Source organism: Corapipo altera, unplaced genomic scaffold, assembly GCF_003945725.1.
Source record: "Corapipo altera isolate COAL_440 unplaced genomic scaffold, ASM394572v1 46, whole genome shotgun sequence".
Classification (NCBI taxonomy): Eukaryota; Metazoa; Chordata; class Aves; order Passeriformes; family Pipridae; genus Corapipo; species Corapipo altera.
The window spans coordinates 4,424,203-4,449,049 of record NW_020884883.1 but is presented as its reverse complement, the minus strand read 5'-3'; the positions used below and the strand labels follow the sequence as shown (position 1 = coordinate 4,449,049).

Below are 24,847 nucleotides of genomic sequence, written 5' to 3'. Positions count from 1 at the left end.
TTGTTTCTGCAGTAAAAAATGATTCCTGAAACTATTACTTACTATGGTACTATATAAGTAAATAACATAAGTTACCTGCTTGGTCTTTAAATATTTTTGATATGACGACAGGCACTTTGTGCTCAGCACCACCCTGTAAGAGAGGCATATTAACCATGAGATCTCCAGACTGAAGTGGTCATACTGAAATTAAAAGAAGAAACGAGAAGTTACCCATACCTTTATGCTTAAGCCCAAGCCACCAACTGGTTGTCTACGAAGTGTAACAGTTCTGTGCTTTAAAAAATTGTAGAAAAAATAAATTTAGGTGAAAATACAATATCTCAGTGATCATAGAAGATGTTCCTAGGTCCTCATTTACTTTTCAAAAATTAATTCTCAAAGGCAGCCTAGAATCTGAGTGATCAAGTTCAATTCTGAAGTATCATTCAACATTGATTTGTAGGCATCACTTAATTCCTTACTACAGAGAGCAGAACTTGTGAGTTGCGTATGCAGACTTTTAGTAAGTTTTTCTATCGTTGAAGTGATATCCTGCCTGAAAAGAAATTTTTACATACTTTTGCTTTGTTTTGACATTGGAAAACTACACAAAGAGCTCTGAGATGTGCATTTTCATAGCTATCATGTATGCATGATATGTGTTCTAATTTTTTGATCAAAAATGCCAATGTTTTCTAATCTATATCTCCAGATTTCTACCTTTTTTTTTCTTTTGCAGCATATGCTGACTTTTAGTGATAGTCTGCTTCAAATAGCTGATTTTTTGCATTTCATATTTAACTGCACAAAGAAGATAAACATTTATCAATATTTTTCTAGAGAAACCTATCATATGTTTAACAGTATGCGTAATTTGAGATTTCAATAATGTGTAACTCATGGTGCCTGACAATATAATAATAGCACTTCATCTGTTGACAATAATTATACACTTGAAGGGAACTTTTTCTGGAACATGCTGAACAGTACTGGATAGAATATCATCTTTCTAGTAATTTCTGAACACATAAGATAAAATGCATTTTTTCTTTTTCTTTAAATCAGAAATTATACATAAATACTCCCATATGTATACTCTCTGATTGGGTACTTTATGATTTCACTGATTCAGATAAATGTAAATATTTATTTCAGCAGTCAAGACCATAATCATATATTAACAAGTGATTTTAATATACGTAGCTCTTTTCTTTTTTTTTTTTTTTTTTTGTAACATTTACCTTGCTAGACATATCTTCATATTGACTCAGGGGAAAGTGAAACACAATAAATCATAAATTTCAGTTTCATTTTAGGGGGGTAAAAGTAATCCATATAGTAAAAAGAGTTAGGAGTAGTTTCATACATTTTCAAAATTGCTTCTCTTCCCATGAACACTGTACTACACTAGTCTGTGCTAAAATGGAAAAAAAAATGGAAAACTATTGCATTATGACACGATACCTGATATATCAAAAGGTACCTGACATAATTTCAGATTATATAATTCAGTTTCATTAAAATCTAATTCAAATTGTTTTACAGGTTCTTTTCTTCATTTGGAAGTGCATCAAAACTTTTGATCAAAATTATCATACTTACTGACAAAGATCAGATTCAATCCGAATTAGAGCACATCCCTAACTTTAAATTCAGTGACTCATTCCCAAGAGTAATTTTCTATAACATGACATCTTTCTGCTTATTTAATTCATGTTTTACTCCACCTGTACTTACACCCTGAAAACATATTAACCTAATAAATCCCCTCACAAGGAGATGATGGAATAAATATTTCAGCAGTGCAGTTTGCTTTAGCATGGTCAGACAACAAATAGAAAACTGCTACATGGATACTTTCAGCCATTAAAAAAAAAAAGACAAGCAAAGTATTCCTTATTGGCATCTTATAAACTCAACTGCAACTAACATTTATTTTTATATGGGTTGTAGGCAGCCCTATGAAGTAATCTATTTACATAAAGTGTAATAATCTTGATATTTCTATTTTGATTGTTCATAGCATTGTGTATTACAGAACTTAAAATATTCCTATTAATTAAAATATTAAACATGTACTTAAACGTTCCTACATAACAGCTTTTTCAGTAAGAGCTACATTTAAAAAATGCAAAAGCTTCTTTCTTTTCAAGATGTTCAAACTGCAAAGTGAAATGCCAAAAGCTGAGCACAATCAAGTATCATGATCAAGAGCATCTACATAAACTTATTTCAATTCTATATTCTAGCAGTCATACAGGACCAAACACCACACTTCACTTTTTATAGAAAGGTAAAGCATTTGTTACTGATTTTGATTTTAAAATAATTGATTAGTGCATAATTCCAGAAGCTTTAAAGGAAGCTAATACTGGGTCAATATTGAAAACATATAAATAGAGCCATGTATCTTCATTATATTACAATGCTTTGAGGTCAGATGAGCATAAATCTGGCAATGAACCATGTATTCCATTATGGAATAGCAGTAAGACCAATCCATAGGGATCTAAAGAGAAATAATTTTAAAGGGGAAAAGTGGTATGGAAAATACCTTTCAAATGACATGAATACTTACTCTGAAATTTCCAATCTTGATGACAGAGTTGACTGTTGTAATAACTCTTATAAAGAAGTGATCTGATGCCTCACAAAAACTTGATTAAAAATATAAAACTATTCAAAATAATACGGTGTATTTTAAGCACATGTAAACTGGTCAGAGAGAAGATTCCAAATCAAAATTTAATTGAGATAAGTGTACTACTTAGTGGAAATGATTCTTGTAGGATAGTGACAATACCTGGATTATTATTTAGAAAAAAAAAAAAAAGATGATCTAAAAAAAGTATCCTAATCACTTGCAATAATATTTGTAAAGGACAACATTTGTGATAAGGTAATTATGAACTGGACAGGTTCTAAGCATAAAGCAGTTCAAGGTCAAGGTCATTTAAGGTCATCCTGGTAACAAGGAAAACAGCTCAAACAAAGAGAGAAAAACACTCTATCTGGCAAAATTGGGTCTTGCAAAAAACCCACGCTGAGTAAGAGAAAAACCCACCTTCCTGCACAAAGTCACTGAAAAAATAACTAGTGTAATTCTACATCATTAGGACATTATTAAAAGGCACACAGAGACTATAAATTATTTCAGTATCTGGCAGTGATGCACATCTTTAAATAAAACAGTTAGCTCTGATAATAATTTTGATGACGCAAAGAAATCAGAGAGGTAGCAGGCAAGAGCTACAGGTATGTCAAATAGCTTGAGAGATTTGTGTACTACTGTAATAGATGCCAGGAGTAAAATATATTTTGCTTTATTTGAGAACTTTTCAGAGATGATCAAACACAGTTTTAAGGTATGTTTCTTGGCAGATGATCAAATCTTACAGACAGATACAGTAAAAAATGCCAATGACTCGAAGAGGAAAACAGACACATTAAGGCTATAAACACAAGACAAGATTTTAAACTTCTGCAGTATGACACACCATAACTGCATTTTTAAAAAAAACCTTGCTTTTAATAGTAATGTAGATGTAATGTATATTTTAATGTAATAGGACTGTACACCGTAAGGCCCTGAGATCTTAGAGTATACAGATACTTCTATTTTTAATCTTTGAGTAGGACCGTGTTATCTCATGAATGCAAATTTAGTTTAGTTCTAAATGCAGTGTTACTAAAATGCTTAGGAAATTTTTAATGCTAGTAAGAAGTACAATATGTAGGGACATCCACATAAATGAAATTAGTTTCACAGCCCGACACAAGTATCCTCGTTCTACAGAGGAAGAGTGGAAGCACTCAAAGATTTGAGGGTGATTAATTCTGTTTTAGTGATTTGAAATGCCTAAACATGCATTTTTAGAAGTATTTATATGAACTTTATCTGCTCAAAGTACCTTCTTGACCAGTTTCAGCCTCAGCTGTAAATGTTCGGCATTTTAACACATTGTAATTTTACTGCAGAAGATGAGATGCACCTAATGCCTGATGTGTTAATTTGGTGTTAGTTTATGTACATGACACATCCAAGACTATATTGCACCTCTGTTTCAGGGGAAGTATCATTCATCACTCGACACTGAGATTATATTTTTCTTCCTGTAACCCCTGAACTCATTCCCTGAGTATCTTCCAACACAGAAGACAACACAAAGCCAAGAGATAATAAATAGCCTGTTTATTTCTGGCTTTCTAGTCTTTGTATTTGAAATTTTATTTTAAAGGAGGAAATTAAAAACCATTTGTTGGGGAAAACCCACAAATTCACATGGCTCATTGTAGCCTAGTTCCACTTAATCTTTCATTGGGACCCTTAAAATTCAGAATAAGATGCTCACTACAAAAAAAAATCTTTGGGTGATTTAGAGGAGATTCAGCATTAGATACCTGCTGAAAGCAAGGCACTACTGAATTCAACTTCAGGTTTTATAGGGAAATTTGCTAAACGATAATTATGCACTTTTATTTGATCTCTTCTCTCTGTTCCCTCTAACTTATCCTATTTTAGTCCCACATTCTCTTCTCAGGACCTTTCTTTGCTTTCTTTCTTCCTATCTGGCAATTCAGAATTCAGAAAGAAATTTTTCACCTCTTCTTTGAGTCAAAGAACAGACTATTTGTTTTATAACTCCAGTCTTGCAAGCCATGTCTAATGCTAAAATAAAGCAGGCTGGAGGATTTTCTCCAGAAAAGAACACAGTAAAACTCTTGTTCACACAAATAAATTTTCTTTCCTTGAAAACGTTATTACTACCATTCATACTGCCGCACTGGGACACTACATGACATATGCCATCTCCTGATTTAGTCTGAGGCATTGTTTGAGAGGGCTGTACCTGAAACTGTCCAAAAACAAGACAGAGAGTAAACTAACACCCAGTATAGACAATTTGGTACAAGTCAAAACATCACCAGGGACCACACTCACACACAGTATAGACAACTATGGGTCAATGCTGAATGTGTGCTATGGTTGTGTTTTATTTTCTAGTAGACATGAAGTCACATAGACCTGTGCATGATGGATCTCACCATAAATGAAAAAAAAAAAGAAAAAGGACACCAATATTCATTAACTAAATGAAATTATTTAAATTAGAGTATTTCCAATTACCCCTACAAGTACCAGTAATGGCAGAAGCAGATGTCTGGCTGTACAGAGAATGTGTTAGTTGAGAAAAACTCAACATAAAGTTGTAAATCCCTTGAACACAAAAATCACCTTCAAAGGAATCTCTTTCCATCCTTTCTCATGGAAGAAAGGAAGGCAGAGTTCATGGAAGATTAGATCTGAGTACTTTCCCCCAGAAGAAGAGGGGATATTTATCCATCTTACTGAGAAGATTGAGAACATGCAAGAGGTTGGTGATGTGGGAAATAATTCCATTAGTAGTTCTTGTAATGGATGATTTCAATGCACTTTCCTGATGTGTAAATTCCCTTCTCAAAGCAGAAATCCCAAACATCTGTAATGGTGGTAGATGACCATCAAGTAAACAGATACATTTATGACTCCAAGGAGGAGACTCCAAAGTGTTTGACTGAACAAGTTGTTATGATCTGGTTATTAAAATTATTAGAGACGCCTCTACTTGAATTAAGGTGCAAATGAGACCAGATGCCAAAGTCAATAGTACAGATTTTATTTAACATTAAATGTGAGACAGAGAGAGGAAAAAGAAGGGTGGGGAAAAAAGAGAGCGACAGAGAGAGATTAAATAGAAAATGTATCTCGACTCTGTGGAACCTAGCAGCATCCCATGGGTCCAGTTCTTCTGGTCTTCTCAGTGGTGAGGGTCCCGCAAAACACAGAGTCCAATGGATTAATATACGTTCAGGAGATGCCCAGGTACCTCCCTTGGGGGGAAGTTTTACAGTCTCTTGCGACAGACTCTGGATTTGTTGCATTGCTGGGTCACATGAAGTCCTCCAGTGGTGAAAGACTTCAGGAATGAGTCTGAGGGGGTGCTTTGGGGGTCTTTGATGGTTTATGAGCCCTTCTCAGGTGGCTCTCATGTGAATGTCCCATGTGTACATGGTCTTCCTGGAGCAGGGGGGTTTACTCCTTCTGTTTTGTGGAGAGATTCTGCCATGACAAACCCAAAACCCTTCTCCTTCTCCACTTGCTGAGCCCAGCTAGGGCTGATTCTTAACACAGCTGTTGACTTTGGCTTTCTTTGTGGATACATTCTTCTTTCCTGAGCCTTTGTTACTTCTCCTTAGACCTCAGATAATTTGACAACAGTCTTATCTCAAGTTCCCGTTGGAGTCAGGAGGTATATTTGGGGTCATGGTGTGCTTCAGTGGTCGTAGATGGGCAGTTCCTTCTTTGCAGTTTGAAAAGAAAGTCCTTGTAGGATTTTGACAATGTTTAAGACATTAGCAACTTTCAGTCTCATGCACAAGTGCACAGTGACACCTCCCACAGGAATCCTGCTTAACCAAAGAAGGATCAGAGGGGTTTGGTCTGCATCTGAACCAAAAATGCAGAGAAACACAGGAAATAAGTCCTAAGTATGACAATTACGTAGGAAAAAAAGAAATTAGAGACCTTAACTTCTAGATTAAGGTTCTCCAAAACTCATCCAGTAATCCCTGTAGGGCTGGGAAGATAAACAAGATTTTTTTTTTTCCTTCTTAAAGTGATGGCTCAAGGGGGATGGATTTATGATCATTAGAAACTGCAGGCTTTCTTGAAATAAAGAGAGCCTGTAAAGGAAGCACAGACATCATCTGAATTGTAAAGGAACCAAAGTTGCTGGTACTTGCAATTCAACAAGGCCACAAATAAAGTTTTAAACTGTAGCCCTGGAAAAGTTGACAGGTACAGAAGACAGTATAATTATGGATGCTGCTTCTATTATGAACATAAACAGGGATATTTTGTATTCAGAAATGAAGGACAACTTAGGAAGAGAATAATACAAACAGGAACTGTAAAACAGAGTGTCAAGAACGAAACCAAAATTGCACTAAATCTGAACTAAAAAGAGGTATAAACACTTTGGAGAGGTAGGAAAACTTTAATACTGGGATACAAATTATACAAGAAATGTAAAATAGACTAGATAAGCAGCCAGAGTTATCAAAAAAAGGAAGATATGTATTTCTCACAATAAGGTTGCACAGTCTTGGAAGAGATTCATGCCAGAGCCATTTTGAACATGAGGACAAACAGTGACAGGACAAACTGGAGGCTTTAAGTGAACCACGACAAAAGACAGGTATAACTACAGGAGAGTTGAACAAATAAAATTAATAAGACAACTACCCCAACAGTAAAACAACAGATTCCAGGCTAAATACAAGCCAAATACAGGTGTAGAATCTTCACTAGTGGCCACACAACTAGGATCATAACAATAACTGAAACAGGCAGATAGGCAACAGGAATGAGAAATGTAATGGTGGTAACAGACTTGACTTAAACCTCAGGTGGATATGGCAGATATACATAGGATATAATGCAGTCAATAAAAATCAGATCTCTATCAGTGACTATTTCATGGAGCTCACAAGACTAGACTCAGTACTTGCCCTAGTCAAGTACAGTATGCAAGATCTAGTTTATTTTTTTACAACTGAAAAGCCACTTTGTAACAGCAACTGCTATTTACTTTACATTCAACACTTATGGAACTATGATACCAAGGAGGGAACTATGCAAAAGTGAAGAAGTGTGTCTAACAGAAAAATAAAGAGGTCAGCTAAGAAAATGAAAACTTTATAGGCAGTGTACAGAGTACTTAAGGATATCAACTGGAAACACAGAGACAATGAATACACTTATTAAAAGGGCTTAATTAGGAGAAAAATGAAAATCACATGGCTAAAGAGGAGGTTAAGAGAGGTAAACACATAAAGAGTGATGGACATATATTCATACAAAGACAAGAAACCGGAACATAAGCAAATAAAACTAAAAACCAAAATTAGCAGCAGGAAAAAGAGTTTCAAAAACAGTCAGAAAGAATAAAAATGAATATAAAGCTTCAAATCTACTAGGTGCAAGAGGTCTCCCAAATAAACTAGAGCGTTGATTTATGATCAAGATATAAAAATGCATACTCAGAGTCAATAAGGCTACTGAAGGCAAGATAAATGAACTCTTTCCTTAGCAGGAAAAAAACTAGACATGTTCCTACAACTGTCTTTGGAGCACAAAGGATATATGGGTCTGTCTGAATTTGACATCACTTCAGAAACAAATTGACTAAGCAATAGTAGCAAATCACCAGGGTCAGATATATTTACCGTACTCTTGAAGGAACATGCCAATGAAACAAAGCAGAAGCTCTGGAGTAATACTTCTCAATAAAGCCTTGATACATATGACTACAAAATTGAAAATAAAATCCCTTTTTTTTTATAAAAGGTTCAAGTTCTTAAAATGCTTAGGAAATTTAAGGCCTGCACTAAACAAGTTAGAACTATAGGAGAAAAAAATAAATCTCTAGACAGCGAAGAGATACTATAACAACAGAACTGGCAGGCATGGAAAAGACAATGTATTTTTTAAAGGTGAGTTAGAGTAACATAAGGACTATGAGGGAAGAGCCTTGCACAGATATATGGATAATTCAAATTAGTTAAAAAACTAGACAGAAAACAAGGTGACGAACTAAATGTGTAACTTTCTAAATGTCAGAAGGTCACTAGTGATGTTCCACCTTTGCCTACATTGCAACCTGCATTATTTAAAATATTCATGATGAAATAAAAAAGAAGGGGTGAGCAATGAGATTATCTTTGCTGCTTGCTGAGACAGGAAGTATAAATGAACTGAAAATATTTGCAGAACATCTTAAAAAATATTAACTGGGCAACAAAAAGGCAGTCAAAATACTACAGTAGATAAAAGCTAGTGAGAGATTTTATTCCCATGTGCATTATTTATATAAGGAATTAGGATTGATTCTAATCAGTCACTTCTATTACAGAATAAGATATTATGATTAAAGTAGCTGGTTCCATAACATCATCAGTGCAGAGTTCAGTAGTGGCCAAAAACATCAATAAAATTTTTGGGAGTCTTAGCAAAAGACAGGAGTGTCGATCTGCTAGAGGGTAGGAGGGCTCTGTAGAGGGATCTGGACTCGCTGGATCAATGGGCCAAGGACAATGGTATGAGGTTCAATAAGGTGAAGTGCCGAGTCCTGCACTTGGGTCACAGCAACCCCACACAGCACTGCAGGCTCCCGGAAGAGTGTCTGGAAAGCTGTCCAGCAGAAAACGCCCTGGGGGTGCTGGCCAACAGCTAGCTGAAAACGAGCCAGTAGCGTGCCCAGGTGGCCAAGAAGGACAATGGCATCCTGGCCTGTATCATAAACAGTGGGGTCAGCAGGACCAGGGAAGTGATTGTCCCCCTGTACTCAGCATTGGTGAGGATGTAGCTCAAATCCTATGTTCAGTTCTGGGTCTCTAACTACAAGAAAGACTTGGAACATGTTCAGAGAAGGGCAAAGAAGCTGGTGATGGGTCTGGAGAATAAGCCATATGAGGAGCAGATGAGAGAGCAGGGTTGTTTAGGCTGGAGGCTCAGGGGAGACCTTATTGCTTTCTAAAACTAACTGAAAGGAGGTTGTAGTAAGATGGAGATTCGGCCTCTTCTCTCCCAAGAAACTAGTAATAGGACAAGACGAGAAAGCCCCAAGTTGTGCCAGGGAAGGTTCAGGTTGGACATCAGGAAGAATTTTTTCACTGAAAGGGTGGTTAAGCATTGGAATGGGGTGCCTGGGGAGGTGATGGAGTTACCATCTCTGGAGGGGTTCAAGAAAGAACTGGACATGGCACTTAGTGCTATGGCTTACTTGATGGTGGTGTTCAGTCAAAGGTAGGACTCAATGATCTTGAGTCAACCTTAATGATTCTATGATTCTAAAAGAACAGAGACCAAGAAAGGAACATCATTATATCTTGTAGAAATCCAAAGTTCACCCCATCTTGAAAACTGTATACCATTTTGTCTCCTTGATATCTGAAGCTGTTAAAAATTGTTCAGAAAAGGACAGTAAGGATGATGGAAGCACAGAAAAGTTCCTGTACAAGGAGTAACAGGCTATTACTCTTCATCCAGGAAAGGAGAGAGACTGGGGATCAGGAGGCTACAGTAAGTAGCACAGAGGACAGTGAATTTGAATCAGTTTTACAGCCTTTACCAGTACAAAAACTAGGAGGCATAAAATGATAGTATTAGGATGCCTAGTTCCTATCTGGAACTAGGACCAGAACAAACAAAAAAAGATGAATCTTCGTGCAATGTATAGCAGACTCTAGTGAGAAAAAAATTCTGCACATTCAAAGTCTACATGGTTTCAAGGGGATATTGGACAACTATAGCAAAAGTACATCTGTTAAGAGCTAATACAAAACTGTATTTTGCTTAGGGAGGCACTGTACAACTTGTGGTAGAAAAAGTGTTAAGAGAAGCATTAAGTTCTTGCCCTGTTTGGCTTTTCTAGGGAAACATTAACAGCTGCTATCAGAAAAAAAACAGGGGGTTCAGTAGATTTTAGGTCTGAATCAGTCCTGAACTTCTTAAGCAAGAACAAAATTTCATTACTATGAAATTTGGACAGAAACCCACACCAACTTTGCAAGAACTATCAAAGAAAATTCTACTCCAAAACTTCTTGCCAAAATTGAACTGTAGTATTTCTGGGGAAAGAAAACCCACCCTATCTTTTTGTGACATTACTGATAATGTCATGAACTGCATGCAGTTGAAAACCTAATGTTTATATCTCAGTCAAATATACAAACAACTCATTTCACTTTTTGGTTGCCTGTAGGCTAGATATATTTTTTCTTTCCAGACTAATTTATTTATGGTTTTATAGTAAAGTGAGACAGACACCTGTATCAGTTTAAAAAAAAAAAAAAGTACAGTGCTATAGTTGACTGTCTGATGGTTGCATAATTTTATTTCATTAGCCAAGGAAAACGCTTTAGACAGTCTTACTAATTATCAATCTGAACAGGAATGCTGAAATTAACTTTTTTTTTTCTTTCTAACTAGCATTTTGTTTTGTTAGTGTCATCCTTTAATAGTATCTAAAGTTTTTTAAAACTCTTTATTCTCATGGCTTCCAAAGTACTCAATGTGTATACTATAACAATCACTCATTACAGATGTGCTGCAAAACAGAAGCAATTATGTACCCCCCACAGCACACCACATAGTAGGTTTGTTTTGTTTCCTGTTTCCCGGAGATTAGAGAATGAAGTAGTACCCTGCATGAAACTTCAGGATACATCTGAATAGACAGAATGTAACTAATAAAACTGTAATTGGCAGGATAACAATGTGAAATATTCCTATCTTTCTGAGACCTTTTATTTTTGCAAGTTGTCAACTGGTGAGGTAGAAAATTTCAAGAACTTCAAGAATGATGCCAGACAGGGCATATGTTGAAAAGCAGATGCAACGTAAAATTTTAACCATATAAGAAAAAGGTACCATTCAAAAGAACACCATGTCAACAACTGTACAGAGAAGAGACTACTTTGTAACAGGTGCAAATAATAACAGCTACAAATAATAATATAGCTGAAAAAAAATCCCATACTTTTATTGGTTTCAAAATCAGTTATACTTTTAAATGTAATTTGGAGAGCTATATGGTCAAATATCCAGCTTTTAGGTGTGAAATAGCTCTTTAAAGAAAACTTACTAGATTCTTCTAAAACACAATGACTCAACGGAAAAGTTTATCTCTTGAAAGGTCTTTTATATCTTGTTATTCGTTCATCTGAAGTGACATGACTGAAGCTTAACGGACAACATGAGAAGGTAATCACAGTACTTATTTCTGGTGATGTGTGTTAGCAAGATTTCATATCCACCTGCCAATGCCTACCCAATTTGTCATTATTACCAGGTTGTTAACATCCAGGACTGGCACTTGTGGTGAAAGGTCTCTCATTAGGAAAAAATATTCCATCTATCTAAATGAACAATGTACTAAAGGGATTTCAGAAGAAGATTCTGAGTGAAGAACTCCATTGGTATAGACTTTTTTGGTAAAAGACTCTGAATGTATCATATTTTACTTTCCTGTGCCAGTCTGCATGAAAATATCAATGAATACATATATTATTTCCAAACATCAGACTGAGGCACTGAGTAGAAAAGGCTGGAGCACTTGAAAGAGACCATGTTCTTCAGCTTTTGTAGAAACTGTTCTAAGGAACAAGCCCATCCACAATGGCTAAAGCAGGTTGGAAGAAAAAGATGACCAATGCTTTGATTAATTTTTGTTCTTTTCCCTTCTACTTACCAGTAAGACTACTATGATGACCCTACCCCTATCCTCCTGGACTGCCCCATTCCCTTGACATGCAGCAGGAAGGTCGAATGGGCAACCCCTGTGCTGACTTCTTTCCTGATTGGGCATCTTCCCTTCTGCAGGACATGGCTGCTAGTGATTTGCCAGCATTAAATTTGGCAGGAGTAACTCTCTTAAGGCAGGTCCATAGTTAACAGTTGGGCAGACATGCAGAGATCCCACCTCGTTGTGGTTGTGTTGGATGCCCTTGGGAGAAACCAAGCTGATTTCTGCCCCAATGTGATGGTGTTACAGCTACTTCCTCCCCCTTCCCTTCCAACCAGCAGTATTACAAGGTTAAATTCCTGGTACCAACTTCAATTGTTATCCTGCGTCTGCGCCCATGGGTACATTTTTATAAATTCCCACTACTACAGTTGCATCTGGCATTTATTGGAAAGAGTAGTCTCAGAAGTTCTCCTTACTTGTTTAAAGACACCAAATTTACTAGATACTCCGTGGCAGGTTGACAATAGAAAATAAAAGCCATTCTTGGGCAATAATGGTAATAAAAGCAGTTTGCCACTCAGGCCCTTGGGAAACATATAGGGGAAAGGAGGGATCAAAACAAGAAAGTGCAATATGAAGACTTAAGCCTGCAACTTGTCCTGCATGGATGCAAGGGAAGAAATAGTCTGACACCAGAAGGGGTAAGAAGACAAAGGTAGGTTGTCCTGGTTTCAGTTGGGATAGAGTTAACTTTCTTAGAACTTAACATATCATCCATATCTTCCTTTCTTAGCAACTCTTGAAAGTACCACAAGGAAGTTATGAGATAGGAAATGACTGAAGAAACAGATCCTGTAAGAATGTGAGACCCAGTAAAATATAGCATAAAATACAGACATCCTGCTCGTTTTTACATATTCCAAAAGAACAAAAGAGGGTGTGAACAAGGATATGTGAAATCTTTCAGGAAATTTTCTCCTCAAGATGAGGAGTTCCCATGGTGAGGATTTTCTCAGCTCATACCCTCCATTTCTCCAGACCTAGAGCTTCCTCAGCAAATTGTTTTACACATATTTATCATTTTGCCATATATAGATTTCCACTTCCACTCATAAACCCCTCATTCCTCACTGATTGGTAGCAAACTTCCACCTCCCCCCATGGATAAAGGTTGCAGTGTATCTGTTGGCTGACTGTCTTTGTAGAAATATGCATTTAAAACTACAGTAGGGACTGCTCTTGGCAAAATTATTTTCATATGGAACTCAGAAGAAACACCATACTGAGGAAAGAGGGTATGTGTAGCACTCAAATAAGAGATGGTGCTGGATTGAGTTGAACAATATGAGCATCTACATGACAAGGTTAGAACCACACAGCCTTATGCTAATATGTCATAAAGCACACCAGATGAGCTGCATTGACAACACCTGGGACTGGGACAGATTCCTTCTTCCAGAATGTGGCAGTCAGCATCAAAGAATACTTGACTAGAAGCTGGAAAGCAGTGAGTTTTGATTTATGCTTCCTCACTGACTACTGTTACTATTTATGTATGTCATGCAGCTTTTACTAAAAATCCTGAATATACACAAATCTTAAGAAATGAGTGCACCCTGAGGAAAATGCAGATGTCACACAGTTAACCACTTGAGTCAGACTGAACGTGCCACATCTGTGCATTTCCACAAGTCCCTAATACTGCCCTCTCAGTAACTGTAACCATGAGCATCTTATAATTAACCAGGCAAATAATAAAAGAATGCACTGAAAAATAATGAAACAGCATTTCCATAAAACTACACTGGGGGAGGGTGTGACTTAAAGAACTTTATTGCAAGTAGGATTTGCTATATTGTTAGTTATAACATCTGGTTTTCAGGAAAAGATTTTTACTCAAAGGTGTCTGTATAAACATTAGTTCCAAACATGTATTATTTTTAATAGACTTCTATACTCTTAGAAATAGCTGTATTGGCTAAAAAGACAGTGGAAAGTGGAAAAAAATATTGAGAAAATGGAAATGTAAGTCAAGAAAACCTCAAGAAAGAGAGACAAAGACACAAATTAGTCCTCCATGGTATCACATGATGCCTCATTCTACACTCCCATGAATTGGAGGTAATCTGTAACAAGGAACAGGTAGACAAAATCCAAAAGATTATTTTGAATAGGAAAGAGAGTTTTGAAGCTTAACTTCTTGCATTGTACAGGATCTCACCTTTTCCCTAAAGAACAGGAAGAATGTAGCTATAAAAATCAACTGAGACATGCCAGTCACTGTTCAACTTTGTATAAAGTCAAAGCAGATCTTTTCATGTGCTAGCAAAGACCTTCGACATCTGCAGATTAAATATAATAACATTTATATCGGTTTATATTATTATCTTATAACTGTTATCTTACTTTAACTGTTTCTACTACTGTAGATAAAAATTGGGAGGTTTTGTTTGTTCGTGTGGTTTTTTTTAGGTTTTCTGTTTGTTTTTTGGGGCTTTTTTGAGGGAAAAGTGGATTTTTGGTGGATTTTTGTGGAGTTTTTTATAATAAAATGAAGTCACTCAATTTATTTTCAAAGCCAAGACCCAGATTGTACTCACAGATGCACAAAGAAACAGTATTAGAGGCAACAGTCACAACTTGCAGCAAGGGAAATTCCAACTGAGCATAACAATAGGAAAGAACTTCACAGTGAAAGTGGTTAAGCATTAAGAGGCTGCCCAGACAGCTGGTAGCCTCTCCATCCTTGGAGATATTCTAAACATGAATGGACAAAGCCCTCAGCAACTTGAAAGTTATCATCACTTTCAGCAGTGAGTTGAATTAGATGACCGTGAGACGTCCCTTTCAACATGAATAACTACATGATCTACTCTAGTAAAGATGACTGAAAAATCCCACAGTGTTTTATTCTTCAGAATGTGGGGAATCATGTTAAATGTGTCCAATGCAACCACAGTCAGTCTCAATATGACTTCAGAATAATCGTCAGGAACTCCTCCACTGAGTTGTAAAATGCTTAATTTGGGACAGGAGCTTTTTTTGGCAAGTGGTATGAGAAGACCCTAGACTCTTCTAAAATACAAATTAAGTCAATGCAGATCATCTAAAAATATGGATTTCCAGAGTTACTAATAACAAGTATAGGATCCAGTGTATCTATATGATTATACCTCTCTTTCCATTAAAAATTAGCTGATTTCTTTCAATTAAAAAGGCATCCTATAACAAGCTAAATCCTGCTGGAACACAGCTGTTCTTTGAGTAATTTCATCTGCATTCAACTTGGTGCAACATTTCACATCTTGGTGCTGTGAAGACAAAGATGAACAATAGAGATTGAACCCATCAATATCCCAAATACCAAAACTGGAAAGGTTCACTCATGCCTCCATTGCAGTCAGACAGTTTGCCTCTAAATGTTGAAAATTTGAAACTGCTACATGACCTCTCACAACGTATACAGTCCTGACAGCCGGTCATGGCTTCAGGTGAAATAGATTTATTGAATTTTCAATTAAAGGACACATATACTTGTGCATACGCATGGTTTATCAAAGTTGTGCTGCCTTTCTTTTATCTTGTTGGTATGAGTGCTTACCCTCAGCTGGACTCTTTCCACATTTCAGGGAGAGATTGTTTTTCAGGGATATCCATAGTGTCCTTTGCATTCTTCTATTCTGTTACATTTTTTAGCCTTTTTCCTTAAATTACACACTCCTTTTATCTTTAATAATGAAGTTTTTTGTCAAGGTTATAAATATTTATTTTGTGATGCAAACTTCTAACTGTTCACAGAGTGACAGCATAAGAAAGATCCTAAGGAACTACTCGATAGCTATCTTCTAAATATCTAGGTCAGCTTTTCAGAGTATGGAAAACAAATAACAAATGGTTAAATAATGTATTTTCTCCATACAAGAAGTCTTACTTAATCATCTACTTGATGCTTCCAAAAAGATAAAAAATGTTAATTATTAGCTGTTTAAAAACCCCAATTTCAGACTGAAATACCATACCAGTAATGGTAGAAGAGGAACTGGGAAAAACACTGTTTATTATTAATGTTAGTAGTTATCAAGACTGAAATTTCCTTGAGTTAAAAAAAATTAACTTTTAAATTTTAACAAAGATCTGTTCCCTAGAGATTTGCTAAAATAACATTCTTCTCTGTCCTTATTAGCATCTGAGCTATAAAGAAAAAGCTATAGCAGTCTCATCAGGGATTTCAACAGTATTTTCAGACACTGTTTCTATTTTTTTGAATCAATAAAACAACTAATCTTATTATTTTTCTTCCCTATTCACCTACTTTGCTTCATTCTGCTAAAGTCGAGCAAAGACACAGTTTGTGACACTGGACAATTGAGTACTCAGGATGCAAAAGTTTTCGTTATACTAATTCTATTAGACTCACATAAGTCCTCTTCCAATCAAGATGCCAGCAGCCTGCACTAGAAACCTCTCTGCCTGACCCCTGACCAAGTCAGAGAAGGTCTGTGAGAAGGACTGATTTTGATAAAAAGCCAAATGCATTTCTCTTCTCTTACAGAAATAAAACACAAAATAAAAGAAAAAATACTTATGAAAAGAGGAGAGGCATAAAACTGTGGGTTAACAACAGGAGAAGGATGACACAATGTACACGGATGAAAAACAAAGAATATTAAGGATGAGCCACTATATACAAGAAATTAATTTCAGCATGTGGAATGACAAAGAGTTAAAGTAAAATCATACCTTAATGAAATATAAAGTATAAAAATTAATAAATCCCTGTTTCTCCTTTAACTAAAATTGATCTCTCCCCGTCTGTCATACAACTAATTTATTTCTGCAAGTACTGTTAAACTTTAAATCTGTGAGGGGAAACACTTTCTGTTAAAAATACTTAGCTGATAGTGAAAACTGTCTACTTATTTTCAATACGCCATTTCTATCAGTATTTTTGAGCTTGGCCTCTGTGAGTGTGCACCAATTCACAGAACCAAAATTGGGTCAGGTTGGAAGGGACCATAGTGGATCATCTGGTCTGACCTCCCTGCTCAAACAGTGTCATCCTAGAGCACATTGCACAGGATTGCACCAAGATGGTTCTTGAATATCTCCAGTGAGGGACAGTCCATAACCTCTCTGGGCAATCTGTTGCAGTGCTCAGTCACCCTCAAAGAGAAGAAGTTTTTCTTCATATTCAGGTAGAACTTCCTGTCCATCAGTTTCTGCCCGTTGACTCTTGTTGTATTGCTTGACATCAGCAAGAAGAACCTTGCTCTGTCCTCCCTTCCAATACTTATAGACATTGATGAGGTCCCCTCTCAGTCATCTCTTCTTGAGGCTGAACAAGTCCAGCTCCTTCAGCCTTTCCTTGTAAGAGAGATGCTCCAGTCCCTTAATCATCTTTGCTGCCCTCCACTGGACTCACTCCAGGAGCTCCATGTCTCTCTTGTACTGAGGAGCCCAGAACTGGATCCAGCACTCCAGATGTTGCCTCACCAGGGCTGAGTAGAGGGGCAGGATCACCTCCCTCGACTTGCTGGCAATGCTCTTCCTAATGTACCCCAGGATACTTTTGGCCTTTTTGGCCACAAGGACACACTGCTGGCTCATGGACAGCTTGTTGTCCATCAGGACCCCCAGGTCTCTCTTCACAGAGCTGCTTTCCAGCAAGTCTGTCCCCAGCCTGTACTGGTGCATGGAGTTGTTCCCCCCAGGTGTAGGAACCTGCATTTACCTTTGTTGCATTTCAGACACCTCTCCTGTCCTCTCCTGTCTTGTCTTGTCCTCTCCTGTCCCATCCTCTCCTCCCCTCCCCTCCCCTCTCCTCCCCTCCCCTCCCCTCCCCTCTCCTCCCCTCCCCTCCCTCTCCCCCGTTCAGCCAGTTTTCAATTCGCCTCACTGTCCACTCATACAGTCCCCACTTCTTGATTTTGCCTGCAAGGATGCTGTGAGAGACAGTGTAGAAAGCCTTGCTGAAGTTGAGGTAGACAATATTTACTGTTCTTCCCCTATCCATCCAGGTAGCTGTTTCATCATAGAAGGTAATTGGGTTGGGCAAGCATGATTTACCTTTAGCGAATCCAAGCTGACTTATCACCAGCTCATCATCCATGTGGATAGACATGGCCTCCAAAATGAGGTGCTCCATTCAGGGGTTGAGCTGAAGCTGACTGGATGGTAATTCCCTGGGTCCTCCTTCTTGCCCTTTCTGAAGACAAGGGTGACATTTGCTTTCTTCCAGTCCTCAGAGATTAAGGGCCTTGCTATAGTGTCCGTCAGCTCTCTCAGCACTGATGGATGCATCCTCTAAGGGCCCACGGACTTGCACACATCAGGTTTGCCTAGGTGTTCCTTAACCCAATCCTCCTCATCCAAGGGAAAGTCTTCCTTCCAGCATTCCTTTTCCCGAGGGCTGGTCTTACCACTGAAGACAGATGAAAAGGCAGAGTTCAGTAACTCTGCCTTCTCTATGTCCTCTGTTATCAGGGTCCCCCCTCCATTTAGTAATGGGCCCATATTATCCTTCGTTTTCCTTTTGTTATTGATGTATTTGAAGAAGTCCTTCTTGTTGTCCTGGACATCCTTGGCCAGATTTAATTCCAGATGAGCCTTGGCCCTTGTCTCATTCCTACTTACTCTGACAACGTCTCTTTATATCATTCCAAGTGGCCTGATTCTGCTTTCATCTTCCGTGTATTTCCTGCTTACGCTTGAGTAATGACAGGTGGTCTTTTTTATACATGCAGGTCTCTTGTTCCCTTTGCCCAATTTCTTGCTCTTTGGTTCTTGAGCCTGAAGGAAGTAATCCTTGAATATAAACCAAGTCTCTTGGACCCCTCTCCCCTGCAGGGTCTGTTCCCATGGGATTCTTCTTAGAAGATCTCTGAAGAGACTGAAAGTTAGCTGTCCCGAAGTCCATGGCTACAATCTTACTTGCTGCCCTGCTTCCTAACACTGAACTTCACAATCTCACGGTCAAGGTTGCCCCCAGCCTTCACATCTCCAAAGACATAATACCAAGTCATGAAGACTTGCTTAGAACGTAGAATTTGCCAAGTCTGAAGATCTGAAATACATCTTGGTGTAAAAATCACATAAATATAAATTATATAAACGTTTATAAATAGTTATATAAAAATTATTTTAAAACCCGCAACATTATATAAAAACTACTGTAAAATATTTTTTCCCCAAATGGCTCCATATTCATAAGGATTTTTTTCAGATACTTAAAAGCACTTTGTCTGCTGTGAAAAATTTGAATACTAAAGAAAAGAAACAGCTGATTTTACATTATTTTTGCTATATACATTTTGAATTTCAAAGACCATGTTTTTCTCTCATTACTCTACCCCCAAGTCCAAGATTGCAAGGACTAGTGAAGTGGGCTGAACTGCTATTAAATTACAGAAAACCACATCTAAAACTTCTCATCAAAGAAGACGTTTTCTCAATGCTTAAAAGAAGCACTTTTAAGACACTTAAATGAATGGCAGATGGTAAAATATGAAACAAGAATAGACCCAGATAATGGTAGTAGAAGTTATTTTATAGAAGGAGCCTTTTATCCTTGGGAATAATCTCTATTGCTGAAAGTCCTACGCACAACAGTAGCTCTAGTGATCCCTGAGGTCTTTGCCAGTCCTCACTGTAGCATTCAGAACTCGACCAGACTAACGGAGCTAAATATGCATAGCTGTAAATCCTGTCTTCAGTATTCCTCAGAATTAATGAACCTGTCAGTAAAAGGGAGGCTGCAAAAAAATGCATCCCACAGATGTTGTCCCACAAAACTGGTTGGAGAAAAAAGTATTACCACAAGTAGAGACAGAGTTTTCTTTTCCAATAATTTTCCATACATATATTCTACATAAGAAGAAAAGTTACTCTAAAAACAAAAGTTTTTTTCCTCCTATGCATTTTAGTTGAGTACAAAAAGAAGGTAAAAGTTATTTCTATTTTTGTGGCAAATGAACTAGTTTGATGAATGGGCATAAAATAAAGATTAACTCTGAGTACCTGAGAATGAAAAGGTACAGAAGAAGGAGAATAAATCAATAAGGCAATGTGATCAATTATGAGTGCTCTAGAACTGACTTTCAGGTTACAATTTTCTATTAATACTTTGAATCATACAGAACAGAGATGAAAACTATTTTCTTGAACTTCTTGAAATATAAGCATTTATCTCTTTGGAATTTATGTCATGTAACTGTAAATGTAAAACTTAGCAAAATCAGTGCTAGAGAACTACCAGCTATTTTCAGCCTGATTTCAAATTCTGCTTTTGAGGTTCTGTATACTAGAAAATTATACACTGTAAAAAAAGACAGTGTTTATCTTCATGTTACACTCAATGGTCCATTATATTAAATGCTAGTTGTCCAAAAGTTTCTATTTGGTTCAGAGTATAACACAGAAAAAGCAAATATTGCCACGAAGCCACGGTTTAATTCCTCTTTCTCATTAGAGTTTGACAACAGGATCATATAAGGACTGAAGATAACACTTTCAGAAAGGGACCTTGGGGAGATCTTGTAAGGGACACAGAAAAACAAAAGATTGTATCCTTAAAATTTAGTTTTCAGAGTCTTCAGTGAGAAAAATTAAGAAAAATAAGGAAATAGTGTTAACAATGTTTTCCAGGAAAGGATAGCTTGGCAGGACTGCCCACACTTATCTATCAATAGTATGAGGTGGGAGAAATTCCTTCTGAATGGGTGTCATACCTAGAGTCACATAATATTTTGCAACTACAACCTAAATTAACACTGATTTGTATTTTAAATTTCCTTAAGTTTACACATTAACACCATGTCTGCAACCTGGAAAAACTGTCTCTGCCATAGCCCTGGGAATCACTTCTTTCCAGACTCTACCACTGAGTGATCATTACTGGTGATGAAATACAACCAAGGAACTTGGGCTCATTTTGTATGCAGTGGCTGCATACCCCACATATGCCTTCTCTGCAGAGTCTATTACTTTCCAGAATTTCTTTCAAAATCCAACTCCTCAAATACTATGAGGGCTTGTCCCCTGCTCTGTCTTCTACCAGGAAATACTATTTAGGGTACCCATAAAATGTAGGAATAAAATCCATCAAAATCAACCCAAACCTTGATATTAAAAAGAAAGAGGCAGACTTGAGTTGTTTGGGGTGGATTTTTGTACTGCTTTAGTTTGGTGTTTGGGGGTGTCTAGGTTTTTTTTTTTTTTTTTGCTTTATTTTGGATGTTGATTAATACATACACATATCGACACAATATTTTGTCAGACACAATCAGCTAGTGTTGATACAATCAAAAACTAACCTAGGACTACAATAGGATAGAATTTCGATTCTATTTCTATGAAAGTTCATACACAAGGCATTTAAACACCACTGAGTCCATAGCAATTATATACAGTTATATGCACAGACACCATATACTGCAGTCACATGATATTTTACTATGACTCTTGCGATTAGTTTGCATACAACTTATCTGCATTACCAGTAATGTCTGGTAAAAAAAGAAAATGAAAAAGCTGTGTTTTTTCATGTTTGTCAGTGAAGTAGAAAGTATATGCAAAGCTGATGGAGGAGGCTTATACTTATCTCAGCAAACCATCCAGAAATGGGCATGCCTTTCACAGACCAACCTTTTCGAACATTCTGAAGAGCAAGTCATGTTTCACAGTGTTCCATGAAGAACTTTTGAAAACAGCACACAATGTTTCTAACTACTAAAAGCTATTTCATATTATTGTGTCTGTTATATTAAACAATTCATATAAATATTTACTGTGGTAGGAATGAAACATGTTCATGTGTCTCTCTCTAACATACTCACATATACATATATGGATGCCCACTATATACTTTTTTGGTTTCTAATTCTTAGCAGAGTATCACAAACTCACTTGATGTCCCCAAGTGTCAGATTTTAAGTTCACATGACACAGCAAGAAGACAGAAAAACTCTCCCTTGGCCCCTTCTGAGGAGTGTGCCACTCTAAGAAATACCAGTAAAGCTCATGAAATTTATTTTACTCAGCAAAATTAAGAATGGGTATCCTAAATTCAAGAGGAACACTGTTTATATGAGGAAATAAAATACACTACTTAGGGATGCTGATAACCTAGACACTCTTGCTGTATTGCTGATGTAAAATGCCACCAGTTCATCTAGCGACACTACCAAATGATCATACAGAAGAGTCCTCTATAGCTTAGAAGCAACACATGCTTTGAAAAGGCAGCATTACTGAATTTTGGGGGGAAAAAAGCACCACATACATGCTGGCACTGATTAAGCCCCATCTGTGTCTGCAAGAGAGTTACAGTGAAATAAGTGCCTGTCAAGTGTTCTCTCATTCAGCTCAATGCCCTTGAACAGACATCCTGTCTGATACACAAATGAAGAAGACTCTGGTGTATTAGTTTACTCTTAAAATGTTTGGGAAATAGTTTTCTTTTTCTCTCTTAATTTAATAGCCTAACAATATTTGGAGGAAGAATGCTGTAATTTTGGTATTTGTAGACATTTTTGCTCCTGTTAAGGTTATGAATGTTATAATAAAGAATATATAGCCCTGGTCAAAAAAGCAGTTTTTACAGGTAAGAATAGAGGTGTGCACAAAAGACCCAACAACTGATAATTACATGTATTTCTATTACCCAATAAAATCTCTTGCACTCCAATACAATAAAGTGATCTTTGCAGAAGACATTAAAGTGCATGGTCGAAAGCACAGAGATAGAGAAGTACTTACATTTGCACTGTGATCACTTCCACTAACACAGACGACATCTTGTTTTTGAATTGTTAATACCTCTTTTGTAAGCTTCAGTCGGATGTCATAAGCATTTTCAGACACTTCATCATACAACAATGCAATACCAGTTTTAGTCTGCAAAAAAGCAAGACATACACAAAAATTTACGAATATGAACATTTCCTAATGATGAATAACAAGCTCTATCCCATTAAAGACATAAAAAGCATACAAATGAGCATTATTTACAGAAGTGGAAAACTAGTCTGCTTTTCAGTCTTCAAATGGATTAGACATAAAAAAGCTTCTTTTGTACTTGAAAATAAAGGCTAAATGGTCTTTGAAGTAGACATTAATATGCAAAAAGTAAAAAAAAAAAAAAATTACAAAAATTTCTCCATTGTTCTGTTCCACAAAGGAGTGCTGCCATTTAATGATCTCCTATTTGGTTTTCATTGTACAAAGACTTATGAAATTATATTAGAAACAGATAGGTACGTTTAAATGGCATGTGAACTCATTTTACAGTTTCAGCCAGAAGTGGCAAAGTTAAATGTTGTTCCTGACTTCCACTGCATCAGAAAATTAACTGTACCCTTCATAAGCATTGCCATTAAGATACAGAGTTCTGTTAGAGTAGAAAACTGTTTTCACATTGCAAAACACATGATTAAGTACAGTTGTTACATTACAGGATAGTCAAGTATTTGGTATAAACGATGTTTTCTCCATGAATAGCACAAAAGAAATTCTCTTTTAATTTCTCATTTATTTACTTACATTACCCACTAATATTCAGTGCAAATTTCCTGCTAATATTCAGTCAGATATTTCCTTAAACAAAAATTGTAGAATTAGGACTGCTTACAGCTATTTGTTAAAATATTCAGACTAATGAAATTTCAGAATTTTCCAGTCACTGCACAAAAGAGAAAAAGCAAAACACCTGTTCTGAAATGAGTGATCATATTTAAAACTAGTACTTGTTTATTAATTTAAAATGTATATAGCAGCATCACCACAACAATGCACTTTATGCAAGTGAAGAAAAATCAAGCATAATTTAAGTTTTAGTTGCAGCAGTTGTTTTTCAAAGAAGATTTAAAATCAGGTTGTTTACTAACATTTTGTTAAATAGTAGATTGTGTAGAGAACTGAATAATGGAAGAATAAAAGAAGAAACATGTCCTGTGCACTGAATGAAAGCTTAAGGGATTTTAAAATAAAATTAAACATAAAATATTAGTTTCATATTAATATTTTTATTTCTGCAAAATTAGGGAGAAAGGTCTCTGTCGTTTGTCAATAAAATCTTTTTGTCTTTAAAGGCAGGCTCAGCTTAAAACTAAGGCACTTAGATTTGGTGTAGTTCTATGCAGCAACTGAGTGTCAAAAACTCCTTTATAGTAGAAACAGAAAATGCAGTCGAGAGAGCAATTAAATTTATCCTGAATTATATACACAGCAGTTGCTCAAGTGAATTGGTCATGCAGTTCATCTTTCCTGGGCTCAAAGCAGTCAACCTCATGTAGGTCACTTCTGACACTTTGATATCCTATGACCTTTGAACATGTAAAGCTGACACAGGCTTCTTAGGATATCCAGGTCTTTTTCCGGCTGGAGGCAAGACCAGATTTCCATGTTTATACTGTGATACAAATATTGGTCATGCCAGCAGACATCCATATGTAGGTATCTTCAGCTTGTAATGGATCTTACCAAAGTTTACAGTGCAAAAATCATAGAATGGTTTGGGTTGGAAGAGATCTTAAAGACCATCGACTTCTAACCCACCTGTCATGTGCAGCAGGGACATC

At 36.7% G+C, this 24,847-nt stretch overlaps 1 protein-coding gene across 1 annotated transcript in view; it reads right to left on the bottom strand.

Annotated features, from left to right (window-relative positions):
• SNTG2 (syntrophin gamma 2) overlaps positions 1-24,847 on the bottom strand; it is a 152,992-nt gene that overhangs the window by 113,835 nt on the left and 14,310 nt on the right. The window contains exons 2-4 of the mRNA XM_027641128.1: positions 23,028-23,165; positions 220-276; positions 76-133 (exon numbers count right to left, since the gene is read on the bottom strand). Coding sequence (XP_027496929.1) covers positions 76-133; positions 220-276; positions 23,028-23,165 — 253 coding nt within the window. The remainder of the gene's footprint in view (positions 1-75; positions 134-219; positions 277-23,027; positions 23,166-24,847) is intronic.